Source organism: Pseudophryne corroboree, chromosome 8 (genome assembly GCF_028390025.1).
Source record: "Pseudophryne corroboree isolate aPseCor3 chromosome 8, aPseCor3.hap2, whole genome shotgun sequence".
Taxonomy (NCBI): Eukaryota; Metazoa; Chordata; class Amphibia; order Anura; family Myobatrachidae; genus Pseudophryne; species Pseudophryne corroboree.
In genome coordinates, this window is record NC_086451.1 from 394,778,000 (window position 1) to 394,797,346 (window position 19,347).

Consider the following 19,347-nt stretch of genomic DNA (forward strand, 5'->3'; position numbering starts at 1 on the left):
ATACCACCTAACCGTGGTTTTTTTTTCATTCTTTATACCGTCGTCATAGTGTCATACTAGTTGTTACGAGTATACTACTATCTCTTTATCAACCAGTGTACAGTGCGGTAGTTCACGGCTGTGGCTACCTCTGTGTCGGCAGTCGGCAGGCAGTCCGTCCATCCATAATTGTATTATTATTATAATATATACCACCTAACCGTGGTTTTTTTTTCATTCTTTATACCGTCGTCATAGTGTCATACTAGTTGTTACGAGTATACTACTATCTCTTTATCAACCAGTGTACAGTGCGGTAGTTCACGGCTGTGGCTACCTCTGTGTCGGCAGGCAGTCCGTCCATCCATAATTGTATTATTATTATAATATATACCACCTAACCGTGGTTTTTTTTTCATTCTTTATACCGTCGTCATAGTGTCATACTAGTTGTTACGAGTATACTACTATCTCTTTATCAACCAGTGTACAGTGCGGTAGTTCACGGCTGTGGCTACCTCTGTGTCGGCAGTCGGCAGGCAGTCCGTCCATCCATAATTGTATTATTATTATAATATATACCACCTAACTGTGGTATTTTTTTTTCTTTCTTTATACCGTCGTCATAGTGTCATACTAGTTGTTACGAGTATACTACTATCTCTTTATCAACCAGTGTACAGTGCGGTAGTTCACGGCTGTGGCTACCTCTGTGTCGGCAGTCGGCAGGCAGTCCGTCCATCCATAATTGTATTATTATTATAATATATACCACCTAACCGTGGTTTTTTTATACCACCTAACCGTGGCAGTCCGTCCATAATTGTATACTAGTATCCAATCCATCCATCTCCATTGTTTACCTGAGGTGCCTTTTAGTTCTGCCTATAAAATATGGAGAACAAAAAAGTTGAGGTTCCAAAATTAGGGAAAGATCAAGATCCACTTCCACCTCGTGCTGAAGCTGCTGCCACTAGTCATGGCCGAGACGATGAAATGCCAGCAACGTCGTCTGCCAAGGCCGATGCCCAATGTCATAGTACAGAGCATGTCAAATCCAAAACACCAAATATCAGAAAAAAAAGGACTCCAAAACCTAAAATAAAATTGTCGGAGGAGAAGCGTAAACTTGCCAATATGCCATTTACCACACGGAGTGGCAAGGAACGGCTGAGGCCCTGGCCTATGTTCATGGCTAGTGGTTCAGCTTCACATGAGGATGGAAGCACTCAGCCTCTCGCTAGAAAACTGAAAAGACTCAAGCTGGCAAAAGCACCGCAAAGAACTGTGCGTTCTTTGAAATCCCAAATCCACAAGGAGAGTCCAATTGTGTCGTTTGCGATGCCTGACCTTCCCAACACTGGACGTGAAGAGCATGCGCCTTCCACTATTTGCATGCCCCCTGCAAGTGCTGGAAGGAGCACCCGCAGTCCAGTTCCTGATAGTCAGATTGAAGATGTCAGTGTTGAAGTACACCAGGATGAGGAGGATATGGGTGTTGCTGGCGCTGGGGAGGAAATTGACCAGGAGGATTCTGATGGTGAGGTGGTTTGTTTAAGTCAGGCACCCGGGGAGACACCTGTTGTCCGTGGGAGGAATATGGCCGTTGACATGCCAGGTGAAAATACCAAAAAAATCAGCTCTTCGGTGTGGAGGTATTTCACCAGAAATGCGGACAACAGGTGTCAAGCCGTGTGTTCCCTTTGTCAAGCTGTAATAAGTAGGGGTAAGGACGTTAACCACCTCGGAACATCCTCCCTTATACGTCACCTGCAGCGCATTCATAATAAGTCAGTGACAAGTTCAAAAACTTTGGGTGACAGCGGAAGCAGTCCACTGACCAGTAAATCCCTTCCTCTTGTAACCAAGCTCACGCAAACCACCCCACCAACTCCCTCAGTGTCAATTTCCTCCTTCCCCAGGAATGCCAATAGTCCTGCAGGCCATGTCACTGGCAAGTCTGACGAGTCCTCTCCTGCCTGGGATTCCTCCGATGCATCCTTGCGTGTAACGCCTACTGCTGCTGGCGCTGCTGTTGTTGCCGCTGGGAGTCGATGGTCATCCCAGAGGGGAAGTCGTAAGCCCACTTGTACTACTTCCAGTAAGCAATTGACTGTTCAACAGTCCTTTGCGAGGAAGATGAAATATCACAGCAGTCATCCTACTGCAAAGCGGATAACTGAGTCCTTGACAACTATGTTGGTGTTAGACGTGCGTCCGGTATCCGCCGTTAGTTCACAGGGAACTAGACAATTTATTGAGGCAGTGTGCCCCCGTTACCAAATACCATCTAGGTTCCACTTCTCTAGGCAGGCGATACCGAGAATGTACACGGACGTCAGAAAAAGACTCACCAGTGTCCTAAAAAATGCAGTTGTACCCAATGTCCACTTAACCACGGACATGTGGACAAGTGGAGCAGGGCAGGGTCAGGACTATATGACTGTGACAGCCCACTGGGTAGATGTATGGACTCCCGCCGCAAGAACAGCAGCGGCGGCACCAGTAGCAGCATCTCGCAAACGCCAACTCTTTCCTAGGCAGGCTACGCTTTGTATCACCGCTTTCCAGAATACGCACACAGCTGAAAACCTCTTACGGCAACTGAGGAAGATCATCGCGGAATGGCTTACCCCAATTGGACTCTCCTGTGGATTTGTGGCATCGGACAACGCCAGCAATATTGTGTGTGCATTAAATATGGGCAAATTCCAGCACGTCCCATGTTTTGCACATACCTTGAATTTGGTGGTGCAGAATTTTTTAAAAAACGACAGGGGCGTGCAAGAGATGCTGTCGGTGGCCAGAAAAATTGCGGGACACTTTCGGCGTACAGGCACCACGTACAGAAGACTGGAGCACCACCAAAAACTACTGAACCTGCCCTGCCATCATCTGAAGCAAGAAGTGGTAACGAGGTGGAATTCAACCCTCTATATGCTTCAGAGGTTGGAGGAGCAGCAAAAGGCCATTCAAGCCTATACAATTGAGCACGATATAGGAGATGGAATGCACCTGTCTCAAGTGCAGTGGAGAATGATTTCAACGTTGTGCAAGGTTCTGATGCCCTTTGAACTTGCCACACGTGAAGTCAGTTCAGACACTGCCAGCCTGAGTCAGGTCATTCCCCTCATCAGGCTTTTGTAGAAGAAGCTGGAGGCATTGAAGAAGGAGCTAACACGGAGCGATTCCGCTAGGCATGTGGGACTTGTGGATGCAGCCCTTAATTCGCTTAACAAGGATTCACGGGTGGTCAATCTGTTGAAATCAGAGCACTACATTTTGGCCACCGTGCTCGATCCTAGATTTAAAGCCTACCTTGGATCTCTCTTTCCGGCAGACACAGGTCTGCTGGGGTTGAAAGACCTGCTGGTGACAAAATTGTCAAGTCAAGCGGAACGCGACCTGTCAACATCTCCTCCTTCACATTCTCCCGCAACTGGGGGTGCGAGGAAAAGGCTCAGAATTCCGAGCCCACCCGCTGGCGGTGATGCAGGGCAGTCTGGAGCGACTGCTGATGCTGACATCTGGTCCGGACTGAAGGACCTGACAACGATTACGGACATGTCGTCTACTGTCACTGCATATGATTCTCTCAACATTGATAGAATGGTGGAGGATTATATGAGTGACCGCATCCAAGTAGGCACGTCACACAGTCCGTACTTATACTGGCAGGAAAAAGAGGCAATTTGGAGGCCCTTGCACAAACTGGCTTTATTCTACCTAAGTTGCCCTCCCACAAGTGTGTACTCCGAAAGAGTGTTTAGTGCCGCCGCTCACCTTGTCAGCAATCGGCGTACGAGGTTACATCCAGAAAATGTGGAGAAGATGATGTTCATTAAAATGAATTATAATCAATTCCTCCGCGGAGACATTGACCAGCAGCAATTGCCTCCACAAAGTACACAGGGAGCTGAGATGGTGGATTCCAGTGGGGACGAATTGATAATCTGTGAGGAGGGGGATGTACACGGTGATATATCGGAGGGTGAAGATGAGGTGGACATCTTGCCTCTGTAGAGCCAGTTTGTGCAAGGAGAGATTAATTGCTTCTTTTTTGGGGGGGGTCCAAACCAACCCGTCATATCAGTCACAGTCGTGTGGCAGACCCTGTCACTGAAATGATGGGTTGGTTAAAGTGTGCATGTCCTGTTTTGTTTATACAACATAAGGGTGGGTGGGAGGGCCCAAGGATAATTCCATCTAGCACCTCTTTTTTCTTTTCTTTTTCTTTGCATCATGTGCTGATTGGGGAGGGTTTTTTGGAAGGGACATCCTGCGTGACACTGCAGTGCCACTCCTAGATGGGCCCGGTGTTTGTGTCGGCCACTAGGGTCGCTAATCTTACTCACACAGCTACCTCATTGCGCCTCTTTTTTTCTTTGCGTCATGTGCTGTTTGGGGAGGGTTTTTTGGAAGGGACATCCTGCGTGACACTGCAGTGCCACTCCTAGATGTGCCCGGTGTTTGTGTCGGCCACTAGGGTCGCTAATCTTACTCACACAGTCAGCTACCTCATTGCGCCTCTTTTTTTCTTTGCGTCATGTGCTGTTTGGGGAGGGTTTTTTGGAAGGGCCATCCTGCGTGACACTGCAGTGCCACTCCTAGATGGGCCCGGTGTTTGTGTCGGCCACTAGGGTCGCTAATCTTACTCACACAGCTACCTCATTGCGCCTCTTTTTTTCTTTGCGTCATGTGCTGTTTGGGGAGGGTTTTTTGGAAGGGACATCCTGCGTGACACTGCAGTGCCACTCCTAGATGGGCCCGGTGTTTGTGTCGGCCACTAGGGTCGCTTATCTTTCTCACACAGCTACCTCATTGCGCCTCTTTTTTTCTTTGCGTCATGTGCTGTTTGGGGAGGGTTTTTTGGAAGGGACATCCTGCGTGACACTGCAGTGCCACTCCTAGATGGGCCCGGTGTTTGTGTTGGCCACTAGGGTCGCTTATCTTTCTCACACAGTCAGCTACCTCATTGCGCCTCTTTTTTTCTTTGCGTCATGTGCTGTTTGGGGAGGGTTTTTTGGAAGGGACATCCTGCGTGACACTGCAGTGCCACTCCTAGATGGGCCCGGTGTTTGTGTCGGCCACTAGGGTCGCTTATCTTTCTCACACAGTCAGCTACCTCATTGCGCCTCTTTTTTTCTTTGCGTCATGTGCTGTTTGGGGAGGGTTTTTTGGAAGGGACATCCTGCGTGACACTGCAGTGCCACTCCTAGATGGGCCCGGTGTTTGTGTCGGCCACTAGGGTCGCTTATCTTTCTCACACAGTCAGCTACCTCATTGCGCCTCTTTTTTTCTTTGCGTCATGTGCTGTTTGGGGAGGGTTTTTTGGAAGGGACATCCTGCGTGACACTGCAGTGCCACTCCTAGATGGGCCCGGTGTTTGTGTCGGCCACTAGGGTCGCTAATCTTACTCACACAGCTACCTCATTGCGCCTCTTTTTTTCTTTGCGTCATGTGCTGTTTGGGGAGGGTTTTTTGGAAGGGACATCCTGCGTGACACTGCAGTGCCACTCCTAGATGGGCCCGGTGTTTGTGTCGGCCACTAGGGTCGCTTATCTTACTCACACAGCGACCTCGGTGCAAATTTTAGGACTAAAAATAATATTGTGAGGTGTGATGTGTTCAGAATAGGCTGAAAATGAGTGTAAATTATGTTTTTTGAGGTTAATAATACTTTGGGATCAAAATTACCCCCAAATTCTATGATTTAAGCTGTTTTTTAGGGTTTTTTGAAAAAAACACCCGAATCCAAAACACACCCGAATCCGACAAAAAAAATTCGGTGAGGTTTTGCCAAAACGCGGTCGAACCCAAAACACGGCCGCGGAACCGAACCCAAAACCAAAACACAAAACCCGAAAAATTTCCGGCGCTCATCTCTAGATTTTACCAGTGAAATTTGCTATCCATAGTAACAGAAAATATGTAATTTTCCTCATAGTAGAATTGAGCAACATCTGAAGTTTTTCACACTGGGAAAAAGACATTTACTGTAAGTATATTTTTCCTTCTTAAAGACAAAATGGCATGAAAAAGAAATAACTAAGTTTTTAATATCAGGGTTGCAACCAGAACTTTTTGGGCCCTATAGCAACATATTGAAAGAACCCCTGTCCCAATGATTCTTGAGGGACACCTCTCCTCAGCAGTTATTCATTTTTATGGCCCATAATTTTTTTCTGAACCACAGCAGTGCCCCTGGTAATATAATGCCCCTTAGTAGTACCGTAGTTTATTTTATGAACCATTGTAGCTCCCAAGATAACATTGTCACATTGTAGAGCTCCCAGTACATATTATGCAACACAGTATCCCCAATTCACATTATGGCATAGTGTCCTCAGTTCATATTATGTCACATTACAGTGCCCCCTGTATATTCTGTGCCACACTAGAGTGCCCTCTAGTTCAATTGATGCCACATTATAGTGCCTCCATTTCATATTGTGCCCCCTTACCATTATAACATCCACTACACACACCTCTCACTGAAAATGAAAATGTCTCACAATGCAGACTGGGCAATGGATCAGACCCAATTGCTTAACACTCAAATCTGGGAAATTGGTATGCAACTTTATAACTTGGGTCCAGACCCATCTTAGCCTCTGGGTCCCATAGCAATGGCACCGCTTGCACCTACTATAGTTACGCCCATGGTTTTTATATATTGTGATAAGAAAACTGTATGTCTCCTTTGACTCTTGATGAAATTGTTGTGGGATTGTCAGCTAAAGGTGTCCACTTTCTTGAAACTGAAAGTCAGTTGGGGTCTGAATGTGGCCCAGAAAAAAAAATCTGAACATGTCCCCATGTAATCAGAACCAAATAAACTGTAGGTGGTGTTGCGCACCATTTTCTCTATCCACACTGGTGGTAGGCAAGGCTATTGCAACTGCAATAGTAACATAGTAACATAGTAACATAGTATCTGAGGTTGAAAAAAGACAATTGTCCATCGAGTTCAACCTATTTGTGGTGTCCTATGCATGATGATTTGACTAAAATTTCTGACTGATGCTGCTGTCAGCCGTTGCATTTTATCCCTATTTATAGTAACTATAATGCATGACTATGCACCATACCCCTGGATATCCTTATCCAATAGGAATTTATCTAACCCATTCTTAAAGGTGTTGACAGATTCCGCCATTACAACTCCCTCGGGCAGGGAATTCCAAACACGTATTGTCCTTACCGTGAAAAAGCCTTTACGCCGTATTGTGCGGAATCTCCTTTCCTCTAACCTGAGCGAGTGTCCACGAGTCCTCTGTGTTGATCTAACCAAAAACAGGTCCCGCGCAAGCTCTGTGTATTGTCCCCTTATATATTTGTAGATGTTGATCATATCCCCTCTTAGTCTCCGCTTTTCCAATGTAGTATCAGAGTCAAAACAATGAAATACATTTTGCCACCTATATACAATTGAGGAAGCATTCAAAAGACCAGAGACCAATGAAAAGACTATCATACCATATAAATCATCATACCATATAGAGAACATTTAAGACCTCTATTTACAACACATAATGCATTCCAGAGATCAATATAGAATACACAGGGCATTCTAGAGACTACCATACAATGCAGTGATCATCCTTTTGATCACCTTAAAATACAGAGAGCATCCTACAGTAGTTACCACTATGCAGTAGAAAGAGCATCCAAATGACTGATACACAGTACAGGGAGCATTCCAGATACAACAGTAAACTGCAGAGATCACTCCAGGGTCAGCCATACAATACAGAGAGCATCCTAGTGACTGTTATACAAAAGAGAGAAACAATCTCAATGACTACCATACAATAAAGATAACTTCCCATTGACTACCACATACTACAAAGGCAATCCAGTGACTGCAACATCATACAGAGACCATCCTATTGACCACAACACATTCTATTGGCCACTTGAGGCCAGTACCCACCCCTCCTCCAAGAAAAATCTCAGTAATGCCAATGGCCAACCTACCCAGGCTCTAAAGGGCCCCATACACTAGAGCGATAATGCCCGATTTCAGACGATTTTGGGCATTCGGCCTGATATATTGGATGAAATCGGGCATTTTTTAGGTGTTTCTGATCCGATCTGATGCGCATTTCCGTGATCATCGGATCGGATCCTTCAGATTGAATGTGCTGCACATTCAACCAGGTCCAACCTGGGGGGCATGGCTGGGATCGCCCAGGATTGCCCAAGATACATCGGAGGCAAAAGGGCAGCATACGATGTATCTTGGCCGACCCTGCATCCTCCCCCGGGAGGCTGCCGTGGTGATCGCCTGCGATCGCCTCCGACATGTGGTCGCTCTAGTGTATGGGGCCCTTACATTGTACATACAGTACCATATAGAAAATCTTTTCACAATATACAGGAGGTTATTTTACTTACCATTTCCTTTGCTGTACATCTGGACAGCCGGGAACTCTCCCCTTCCACTAAATTCTTCTGCATTGTCAATAAGTGCCTCCTTCAACACCTGGTAACCGCATAGCACAACAGTGGGACGTGATCCCAAATAGAAAGTGTACATTGGGCCATATTTTTTGCTGAGCTTTGAATGATAAAAAAAAAAAAAAGATTATTGTACATGTAAAATATGTCTCATTATTACAGTAGTAATCAATGGGGACAGGCGACTCACTAAATCTACAACTACTGCTAAACTTACTAATTTTGTGGTACAACAACAAGACGATAGTGCAGAAGCAGATTTTAGATATACATGATTTGGGGTAAATCAGGTATGTGTTCATCATTAATCCACATGTCTTTGTGATTTGGTGTAAATAAAATAACCTGCAGTAGAGCCGGCAAGACCAACAGAAAGTCAAAACCAGCATAGACTGGATATTTTTGCTAAGATGATGATTAGTTGGATTTTTTTTATCAAGCTTTAATTTACTGCAGAGTAATACAGTATTTGGTCAGTGAAAATCCTATATGTGTAGACCCTGTGAGACCAAACTACAGTATTAAAAATAAATAAACCAATGTGGTCAAGGCCATTATGAGATCAGACAGTTCCTGGAATGTTGGGTGTGGGCTACTATAGATGTGCCCTGAACCATTTTTGCTGGATTAGGCTTTGATTTGTCGTTTGGCTTTGAATTTGGATTTGCCAAAGTACCGTGACTGGTTTTGGATTTCGATTTGCATTTTTTGTTTAAACTGACAAAAAAAGCTAAAATCGCATAATTTGGGCCTTTTTGTTCATAGAGTATTATAAACCACAATAACATTAACTTCCAATCATTTCCAGTCAATTTTGACCACCTTACAGCTCACAATATTGTTTGCACCAATACTGGCCAAAGACTACAGCGAGCTGGCTGGTTACTTAGTGACAGAGCAGCTGTACAAGCACACAGCAGTTTATAGTACGTTTATGAAGGGATGTAGTTATGTGACCGGCGGTCAGGAGTCTGCCGGTCACAATACCGACGCCGGAATCCTGCCACCTCACAATCCCGACAGTCGGCATGCCGACCAACAAGGATTATTCCCACTCGTGAGTGTCCACGACACCCATAGAGTGGGAATAGAACCTGTGGTAAGCTCAACTCACCACTGAGTCCGCAGCATGGCGAGCGCAGCAACCCCACAAGGTGCTTCGTTGCACTCACCCCACCCCCCACCCCCACAGGGCATCTAAAAGCCAGGATCCCGGTGTCAGTATGGTGACCGGCGGTCACACTAACCAAACCCATTTATGAAACATTGCCACAGCGTACTGGGGTACAGTGTACAGAACAGTGCAAACTATAGATTTATATATATATTTTTTCTTTTTTTGAACCAGCAGCTCGGTTCAAACTGTGTGGCATCACAGGGCTTATAGATGCACATGAACAAAGCGCACTAAGTTAAAGCACACCAAACAGTACAATTTATAGCACAGCACAGCATACAGCAGCGTCACTATATACAGTTACTATACGCATTATACACAGTCACTATACAAAGCACAGCCACTATTGAGCCTATAGTCTCGGGACAAAGCACAGCCAAAACAGAAGAGTATAGCGCAGTGTGCCCCTATATACACTGTCACTAAACTGCACAGCCACTTAGTGAAGTCTTGATTCTCTGTAGCGACACAGCACAGCCAAAACAACAGAGAAGGGTGGTTTCTCGTGATGGACCAGCTATGTAATTGCACGGGGTGCCAACCCGCAGCCAGTGTGTGCAGTATTTTATGCGGTCTGGCTTGCCACATAAAATAATGTGAAAATGTCCTTCTCAAAATGGCAGCTGCCTAAGAGGAGAGAGTTGTGAAGGGTTCTAGAGTAGGTGGTGGCCCTTTTGTAAGGGACATTTACTAGGAGAAAGGAATGCAGGCTGGGTGGGGAGGGCACGCAACAAGAAAAAAAAAACTATGCTGAATTTAGCCTCTGACAGCGACCAGGTTGGGACAAAATGTATAAGTGGCAGTACTGTGTGGGCATAACATGATATCAGGGGCATTATGTGCGGCATAAGCAGTGGCGTAACTAGAAATTTTTCTCCCCCAAGCTAAAAAATTTATCTGGCGCCCCCCCCCTCATAATTGGCACTAGCAAAGTAAAGAATTTGAGGGTGCCAAAAAAGACATTAAGCCATACAGTAAGGCTTCTAATTACTTTTAAATTACCTGATCATTGCCAAGGGTTTCATGATCTTGGTTCCATGCATGGTGCCAGGGGTTTTCATGCTCAGGGTGTTATGCTCATTGCCAGGGGTTTCATGCACTGGGTGTTATGCTCGTTGCCAGAGGTTTCATGCGCTGGATGTCAAGCTCGTTGCCAGGGGGTAAGGCTTTTTGCCAGGGATTTCATGCTCTGGGTGTCATGCTTGTTGCCAGAGGTTTCATGCGCTGGGTGTTATGCTCGTTGCCAGAGGTTTCATGCACTGGGTTTCAAGCTCGTTGCCAGGGGGTAATGTTTTTTGCCAGGGATTTCATGCACTTTGTGTCATGCTCGTTGCCAGAGGTTTCATGCACTGGGTGTTATGCTCGTTGCCAGAGGTTTCATGCGCTGGGTGTCAAACTCATTTCCAGGGATTTCATGCACTGGGTGTCATGCTTGTTGCCAGAGGTTTCATGCACCTGGTGTTATGCTCGTTGCCAGAGGTTTCATGCGCTGGGTGTCAAACTCGTTGCCAGGGGGTAATGCTTGTTGCCAGGAATTCATGCACTGGGTGTCATGCTTGTTAGTTGTTGCTAGGGAGTAATGCTGCCCAACCCGCCACCACTGTTTAGTGAGCCACGGGCAATGCTGCCCGATCCCCCCTTCCCACTGCAGACTGTAGTGAGCCACGGGTACCGCTGCCCGATCCCCCCATTGCTGCTGCCGCCACCGCCATGCCAGGTTAGCGAGGTGGCAGGGCTGCAGGGTTCAGCGGCCAGTGCTTTGCACTTTCGTGGATCCAAGCACTTCCTATATGCTAGAGGTCAAGTATGACCTCTAGAATGTCTCCTCCATGGTGGCGGCAATTTTGGAAGGGACATTTAGCAGATTAACATGCTGATGGCTAGTTTGCACGTCAATCTGCTCTGAACCAGTGGCAGCACCCCCACAGCCCTGCACCTCCAAGCCTCTGCAGTGGCTGCGGGAGTGGGAGTTGCGCCACTAGGCATAAGTAATATGGTGTAAGGGGTACTATTTGCGTGTAGCATAATATGGTGTTAATGTACACTATTGTGTGGGGCATAATAAGGTGTAAGGGGCACTCAATGTCATAAGGGTCATTATCGTGTTTAACATAATGTTTAAGGGGTAATACAGTGCATGGCATATTGTGTAAGAAACATTACGGTGTGGTGCATAATGTTTAAGGGGCATTACTATAAGGAGGAAAAATAAAAAAATGTAAGGGTCATGAATCAGGAATGTGTTTTTGTTTCCTGTGGTGGCCAATGTCTGGGTGTACAGGGTGCAAAACTCAGGTGAAAGGTAGTCTTTTCATGCAAGGCCATGCCTCTTGCAGCGAGACCATGTCCATTGAAGTGGGGCCACACCTTTTTTTTTGAGCGCAAGCATTTGTCATGCACAAATGGTTTTCAGAAAGTTCATGGGCGTGCATTTTTTGCTGGGCTTGGGTGGACTCGGATCCACAGTGTTCAGAGTGTCTCAGATTCCAAGTAATCCAAACCACTCATCACATCCATGGAAAGGCTGGACCTCCCAACAGGCTCTGTGTGTGTACATCCTGCCCCTTTTTTTTTTTAATTCCCATTTTTTTTCTCTCCTTCTTTTACTTTAGATTTAGATTGGAGACTTTTCACTTTTTAGGAGATTATACAATTTTCTCCCTGGGCATTAAAATACATAAACTAAGGATTTCAAAGCACCTCAACCAAATATTCATAATAATAGATACTAGGGGAGATGCATCAGACATTGGAGATTGATAAAGTGGAGAGAGATAAAGTTCCAAACAATCAGCTCCTAAATGTCATGTTTCAAACACAGCCTGTAATATGGCAACTAGGAGCTGATTGGCTGATACTTTATCTCTCTGTACTTTTGTTCTCTGTAAGCTTGAATACAGCCCTCCCCCCTTAGACTGATAGTGAAAAGAGCAGGGTTAAACAACACTCAGAGCAGGAAGGCAATGTCCTGGATGACAGAGTGCAAAGAGTGTTGTACATAAATATCTGAAATGCAGATCTAAATTTGAATAGCTAAAAACTGACTTGATACATCTCTAATTACTGTACTTAAATAAAAATTTTAACTAGTTCTATATACTAATACCTGGGTTTGCAATCTTTGCTTAGCTATGTATAGTCATGCTGGCCTGGTGTTTGCATACTCATAAAGTACTTACTTTCACCTATAACCAACTAAACTTTTGCCACACTGGTAGCCTTTAGTCATTTCGCAAGAAGTCCTTTAGATGCAATCTAGGGTCAGCTGTGCTGATCAATTTGCCTTCACATACATAAATTATTCATAATACTAAGTGTTTGTAAATAAATAGCTGAACAACACCAGTACACAGGTATTTAAATGTCACACCATAAAAAAAACATTCACAAACCTCCAACTTTATTTACCTCTCTCTCCTGCTGCTTTTAGCTGGTGACATTTCCCCAAATCTAGGACCCAATCACTTGCCCCACTCACACCCACCTGATTCACAGCAATATAGAAATCCAGCCAAACTCATAAACATCACATGTCTCCATGCACCCTCCAAATCACTAAAATGTGCCTTATGGAATGCACGCTCCGTTTGTAAAAAATTCACATCCATACATGACCTCTTCATATCTAACAACTTCAACCTGCTTGCTATAACAGGAACATGGCTCACACAATCAGGCACAACCTCCCCTGCAGCACTGTCACATGGTAGTCTCAACTTCGCACACACCTCCAGGCCTGGTAACAGTAAAGGAGGTGGGTTTGGATTATTACTTTCCCAATCTTTCACATACACAGTTCAAACACAAGTACCATCACTCACATTCACATCATTTGAAGTACATTCCTTCAGGATTTACACTCCTTTCTCTCTGAGTGTTGCAGCTATCTATCGCACACCTGGGCAACCCAAACAATTTATGGAAGATTTTTCTGCCTGGCTCCCTCACTTCCTATCCTCTGACATCTCCACCATTATCAGGGGTGATTTTAATATTGCTATTGATAGTTCAAAATCTGCTGCTCTTGCCTCCAAACTACTCCCTCTAACCTCCTCTCTCGGCCTCTCCCAATGGCATGACTCCTCTACTCATCAGGAGGGCCACTGCCTTGATCTAGTATTCACCAGACTATGCTCAGTTTCTGAATTCACTAACACCCCTTTCCCTCTATCAGATCACAACCTTATCACCTGCATGCTCTCCACCATTACTTCAAACTCAGAGTCATTGAAGTCCTCTAATCCTACTCAAACCCACAGAAATAATAACACAATTAATTTTCAAGAACTGTCCACCTCTCTGCAACAACTGCTCTCACCTATTTCTGCATTTACTTCTCCTGAGACTGCTGTATCACACCTGAACCAGACTCTAGAAAAAGCCCTTGACCAAGAGGCTCCAGCTACCCATCACCTCCACGTAGGTCAAGATGTCAACCGTGGCCCTCTAAATTAACAAGACACCTACAAAAACTCTCACACAAAGCTGAACGTCAGTGGCGTAAATATCAGATTCCTAGCAACTTTCTCACATATAAGACTGTCTACCACTCTTATCGTAATGCCCTGAACTCTGCCAAACAAACATATTTTCAAACTCTCATCTCTGCTCAAGCCTCTAACCCCAAATGACTTTTTAATACATTTAAATCACTTCTGAACCCTACCTTCCTCACCCAACCAACCAACCAACCCACCAGCCACTATCAAGGAGCAAGATCTTGCTTCCTATTTTAAGGACAAGATTGATGAGATCCGAGATGAAATGGTATGCTCTTCCTCAGCCAGTGACCTGCTCAATTATCTACGTGAACCCTCTGGCACTCTCTCCTCATTTGATCCCATAAGTGTAGATGAAGTGTCAACACTCTTCTCAGCCTGCTACTGTACTACCTCTCCTCTTGAGCCTATACCCTCACAAGTAGGTAAATCTCTGTCTCCTGTGCTCATCCCAACCTTAACTAACAACTGTAATCTCTCTCTCTCTCTACTGGTATCTTTGCTTCACTGTTCAAGCATGCACTAATTACACCCATTCTGAAAAAACAAAATTCTGACCATAACACTCTCACAAACTACCGTCCCATCTCTCAGCTGCCATAACTCTCCAAGCTGCTTGAGAGACTTGACTGCACTCGCCTCACACACTTTCTTAAATCACAAAATTTATTTTGACCCACTTCAGTCAGGCTTTTGTTCCCAGCACTCCACAGAGACAGCACTGACTAAAGTAGTGAATGATCCAAGTCCAAAGGCCATTACTCACTTCTTATTCTTCTAGATCTCTCTGCTGCTTTTGACACTGTTGACCATTTTCTTCTCATACAAACACTACAATCCCTAGGTCTTAAAGACACCATTCTCTCTTGGTTCCTATCCTACCTATCTAATCGCTCCTTCAGTGTTCACTTTGCTGAATCCACCTCCTCTTCAATACCTCTTTCAGTTGGAAGACCACAAGGCTCGGTCTTAGGTCCTCTGCTTTTCTCAATCCATACCTCATCTCTTGGGAAACTAATCATCTCTTTTGGATTTCAGTATCATCTGTACACAGATGATACTCAAATCTACCTTTACTCCCCAGATTTGTCACCATCTGTATTGGTCAGGGTCACTGAATGCCTTTCTGCTGTTTCATCTTCGATGTAATTTTGCCACCTCAAACTTAATATTTCCAAAGCAGAGCTACTTATATTTCCACCGGCCAATAGTAGTTACCAACCTGATATCTCTATCACTGTTGAGAACTCAACAATCAATCCTAGCCCACAAGCTCGCTGCCTAGGTGTCATACTTGACTCAGAACTGTCATTTGCTCCCCACATTCAATATGTCGCATAATCATGTTATATGCATCTAAAAAACATATCCAAAATAAGACCATACCGTACACAAGACACTGCAAAAACTCTAATCCATGCTCTCATTACCTCCTGCATTGATTATTGCAATAGTCTTCTTACTGGTCTTACCAAAAAGAGACTCTCACCACTACAATCCATTCTGAATGCAGCTGCACTCTGTCAGTCCCTCAATTGATTACTTGTATTATACCGTATTCAATACAAAATACTTTTACTCACACATAAGGCTCATCTCAAAAATATCTCCCAACCTGACCTCTCTGCTTTTCACAAGATCTACGTCTCTCATCCACACTCATTACTTGCTCCCATGCACATTTGCAGGACTTTCTTCAGGCTGCACCCACTCTGTGGAATGCCCTACCACGTACAATAAGACTCTCCCCTAATCTCCAAACCTTCAAGCGTTCCCTGAAAACTCATCTCTTCAGGCTAGCTTATCACATTCCAGAACCGCTCCCTCAACCTTCATAAGTTTTCCTATCCTATCCTATTCCTATCATATCCCCACTGTACAGTCTGCACATATCCTCCACATATTTTCTCTTTCTTCACTTTCCCTTCTTTCTGACCATGTTTCATCATTGCTGTGATGTGATATCATGCAACTCACCTAGAACCTTTGCAATCCGGTGGACAAATATCCAATAGATAGTGCCTTTCCTTGTGTATCAATGCCTATTTCCCTATAGATTGTGAGCTTGCAAGCAGGGCCCTCCTACCTTTATGACTGTTTGTTTATAACCCAGTTTTGTTGTATCATTGTGTCCAATTGTAAAGCGCAACGGAATTTGCTGCGCTATATAATAAACTGTTAGTAAATAAATAATACTGTGAAACTTTCTGTTGCTTACAGTAATTCCATATTTGTGGATTTATGATCTGTGATATACTTTGTTCAGTAATTGTATCTTGAAAAGACACACACATGTAGCCCTATTTCCCTTAACAATACATGTTCCTACTGTATTTACAGTATAGGTATGTTGAAAGTCTTATCATTTGGACATTTAAAGGCTACATGAACTCATACATATAATACTACTACTATTACCACCACAGTGTGTGTTCAATAAAATACAGGAACATAAGGTACCCTCATTCAGTACAAACATTACTACACTCTTACTGCTGCTGCTGCTGCTGCTACGATTACTACTACTACTACTACTACTACTACTACTAGTACACTACTTCTACTACTACTACTACTACTACTAGTACACTACTTCTACTACTACTACTACTACTACTAGTACTAGTACACTACTTCTACTACTACTACTACTACTAGTACACTACTTCTACTACTACTACTACTACTACTAGTACACTACTTCTACTACTACTACTACTACTAGTACACTACTTCTACTACTACTACTACTACTACTAGTACACTACTTCTACTACTACTACTACTACTACTAGTACACTACTTCTACTACTACTACTACTACTACTACTACTAGTACACTACTTCTACTACTACTACTACTACTACTAGTACACTACTTCTACTACTACTACTACTACTACTAGTACACTACTTCTACTACTACTACTACTACTAGTACACTACTTCTACTACTACTACTACTACTACTACTACTACTACTACTACTGCTACTGCTTCTGTCACTGCCTCTACTACTACTACTACTACTACTACTACTACTACTACTTCTACTACTACTGCTACTACTACTGCTACTACTACTACTGCTGCTACTGCTTCTGTCACTGCTACTACTACTACTGCTACTTCTGCTGTTGCTGCTGCGACTACTACTACTACTACTTCTGCTGTTAATGCTACAACTACTGGTATTATTACTGCTACTGCTGCTACTACTACTACTACTATTACTACTACAACTACTACTACGTTACAACTACAACTACTACTGCTGTTAATACTGCTGCTGCTGCTGCTACTACTACTGCTGCTACTGCTACTACTACTAATGATACTACTGCTGCTACTACTACTGCAACTACTACTAATGCTATGACTACTACTGCTATTATTACTACTACTATGCTGCTGCTAGTGCTACTACTGCTATTGCTACTGCTGCCGCTACTACTACTACTACTACTACTACTTTTTTTTTTAGCAGGAGCTGGAAGCCGAGTGAAAAGGAGGAGCAGTGAGCTGGAACAACTGCAACTGCTAAGTGGAGTATAGGTGCCGCAGGAGAGAGTACTACGGCTGCATAAAAGTGAAGGACCTAGAACCGCACAAAGATAGATAAGTATAAGCCAGCTTAATTATTGTATAAGTGAGATTGCTTGTCTTCTACTTTTTATTTTTGCTGCTTTTTCTGTGAGAGTAACAGGAAGTTAGACCTTACAAACAATATGGGAGGGGCTGTGATTGGGGACCTCACTCAGTGCATGTCGTGCAAGATGTATGCACACCTGGAGCTACCGGCCCAGTGTGATTACATCTGCACGAGGTGTGTGCGAACGGTTGCCCTGGAAGCCCAGGTAACTGATCTAGAGCAAACCGTTACGCGACTGAGGGAGATTCACAATCTCGAGCGTAGTTTAGACAGAACGGTGGAGGAGTTGCGGGAGGGGTCACTGGTAGAAGAGGATGATGATCAGGTAGCCAGTTGGGTCACAGTTAGAAGGAAGAAAAAGAGGGGGAGGCTCGACATCTTCGAACTATGAAACCCGAACAAATTTGCCCGATTGGACGAGGAATCGGAGGATGATAGTGAAGAAATGACGGTGCCGGAGGAGACTGCTCCCTCTAGCATCCAGAGGAGCGGTCCCTCTGGCGCGGTTGGGATAAAAGACAGTAAGGTACCTAGTCAGATGGTGGTGGTAGGGGATTCTATCATCAGGAAGGCAGATAGGGCAATCTGCTACCGGGACCGTGATCGCCGTACAGTCTGTTGTCTCCCGGGTGCTCGGGTATGGCACATCGCGGACTGGGTAGATAGATTGTTGGGAGGGGCTGGGAAAGACCCGGCGGTCTTGGTGCACGTTAGCACCAATGATAAAGTTAGCGGAAGGTGGGATGTCCTTAAGAAAGACTATAGGGACTTAGGAAAGAAACTGAAGGCAAGGACATCTAAGGTAATATTCTCGGAATTATTACCCGTGCCACGCGCTAGTCCAGGGAGGCAGAGGGAGATTAGGGAGGTAAATGTGTGGCTTAGGGATTGGTGCAGGAAAGAGAGGTTTGTGTTCCTGGAACACTGGGCGGACTTCTCAGTCAGGCGCCATCTCTTTTGTCGTGACGGATTGCACCTGACTGAGGAGGGGGCAGCGGTGCTGGGGGGAAGGATGGTTAGAAGGTTGGAGGAGATTTTAAACATGGAGCCTGGGGGGAGGGTTTAGCTTGAAACTACGGGTCATGCAGTGAGAATAGTGGGGATGGCGGTAGTAAACGAAATGGGGGAGAAGTTGGGGGGAGGGTAAGAGCATGCGGTAAGGTTACTAACATGGGTACTAAAAGAGATTTTACCAAAGCACTAACCAATGACGATTACAGGTCATCATTGCTACATAAGGTGAAAGATGTCCCTAACGCAAGGGAAAATACTTATCTTAGTTGTATGTATGTAAACGCCAGAAGCATTACTGGTAAAAAGGGTGAACTAGAAATACTTGCAGCAAGCAAACAGTATGATATTATAGGCATTACTGAAACTTGGTGGGATGAATCTCATGATTGGACAGTCAATCTAGAGGGCTATACACTGTTTAGGACAGACAGACTAAATAAAAAGGGTGGAGGGGTGTGTCTTTACGTAAAGCCATTTTTAAAACCTGATATACGGGAAGATATTCAGGAGGGGACTGTAGACACTGTCGAGACATTATGGGTAGAAATTGCATGCGGTGAAAA

General features: G+C 44.6%; 1 protein-coding gene across 1 annotated transcript in view; it reads right to left on the minus strand.

The window, feature by feature from the left end:
* Positions 1-19,347, minus strand: part of LOC134949259 (cytochrome P450 2F3-like) — a 61,876-nt gene that overhangs the window by 19,798 nt on the left and 22,731 nt on the right. Inside the window, exon 2 of the mRNA XM_063937746.1 lies at positions 8,380-8,542. Coding sequence (XP_063793816.1) covers positions 8,380-8,542 — 163 coding nt within the window. The remainder of the gene's footprint in view (positions 1-8,379; positions 8,543-19,347) is intronic.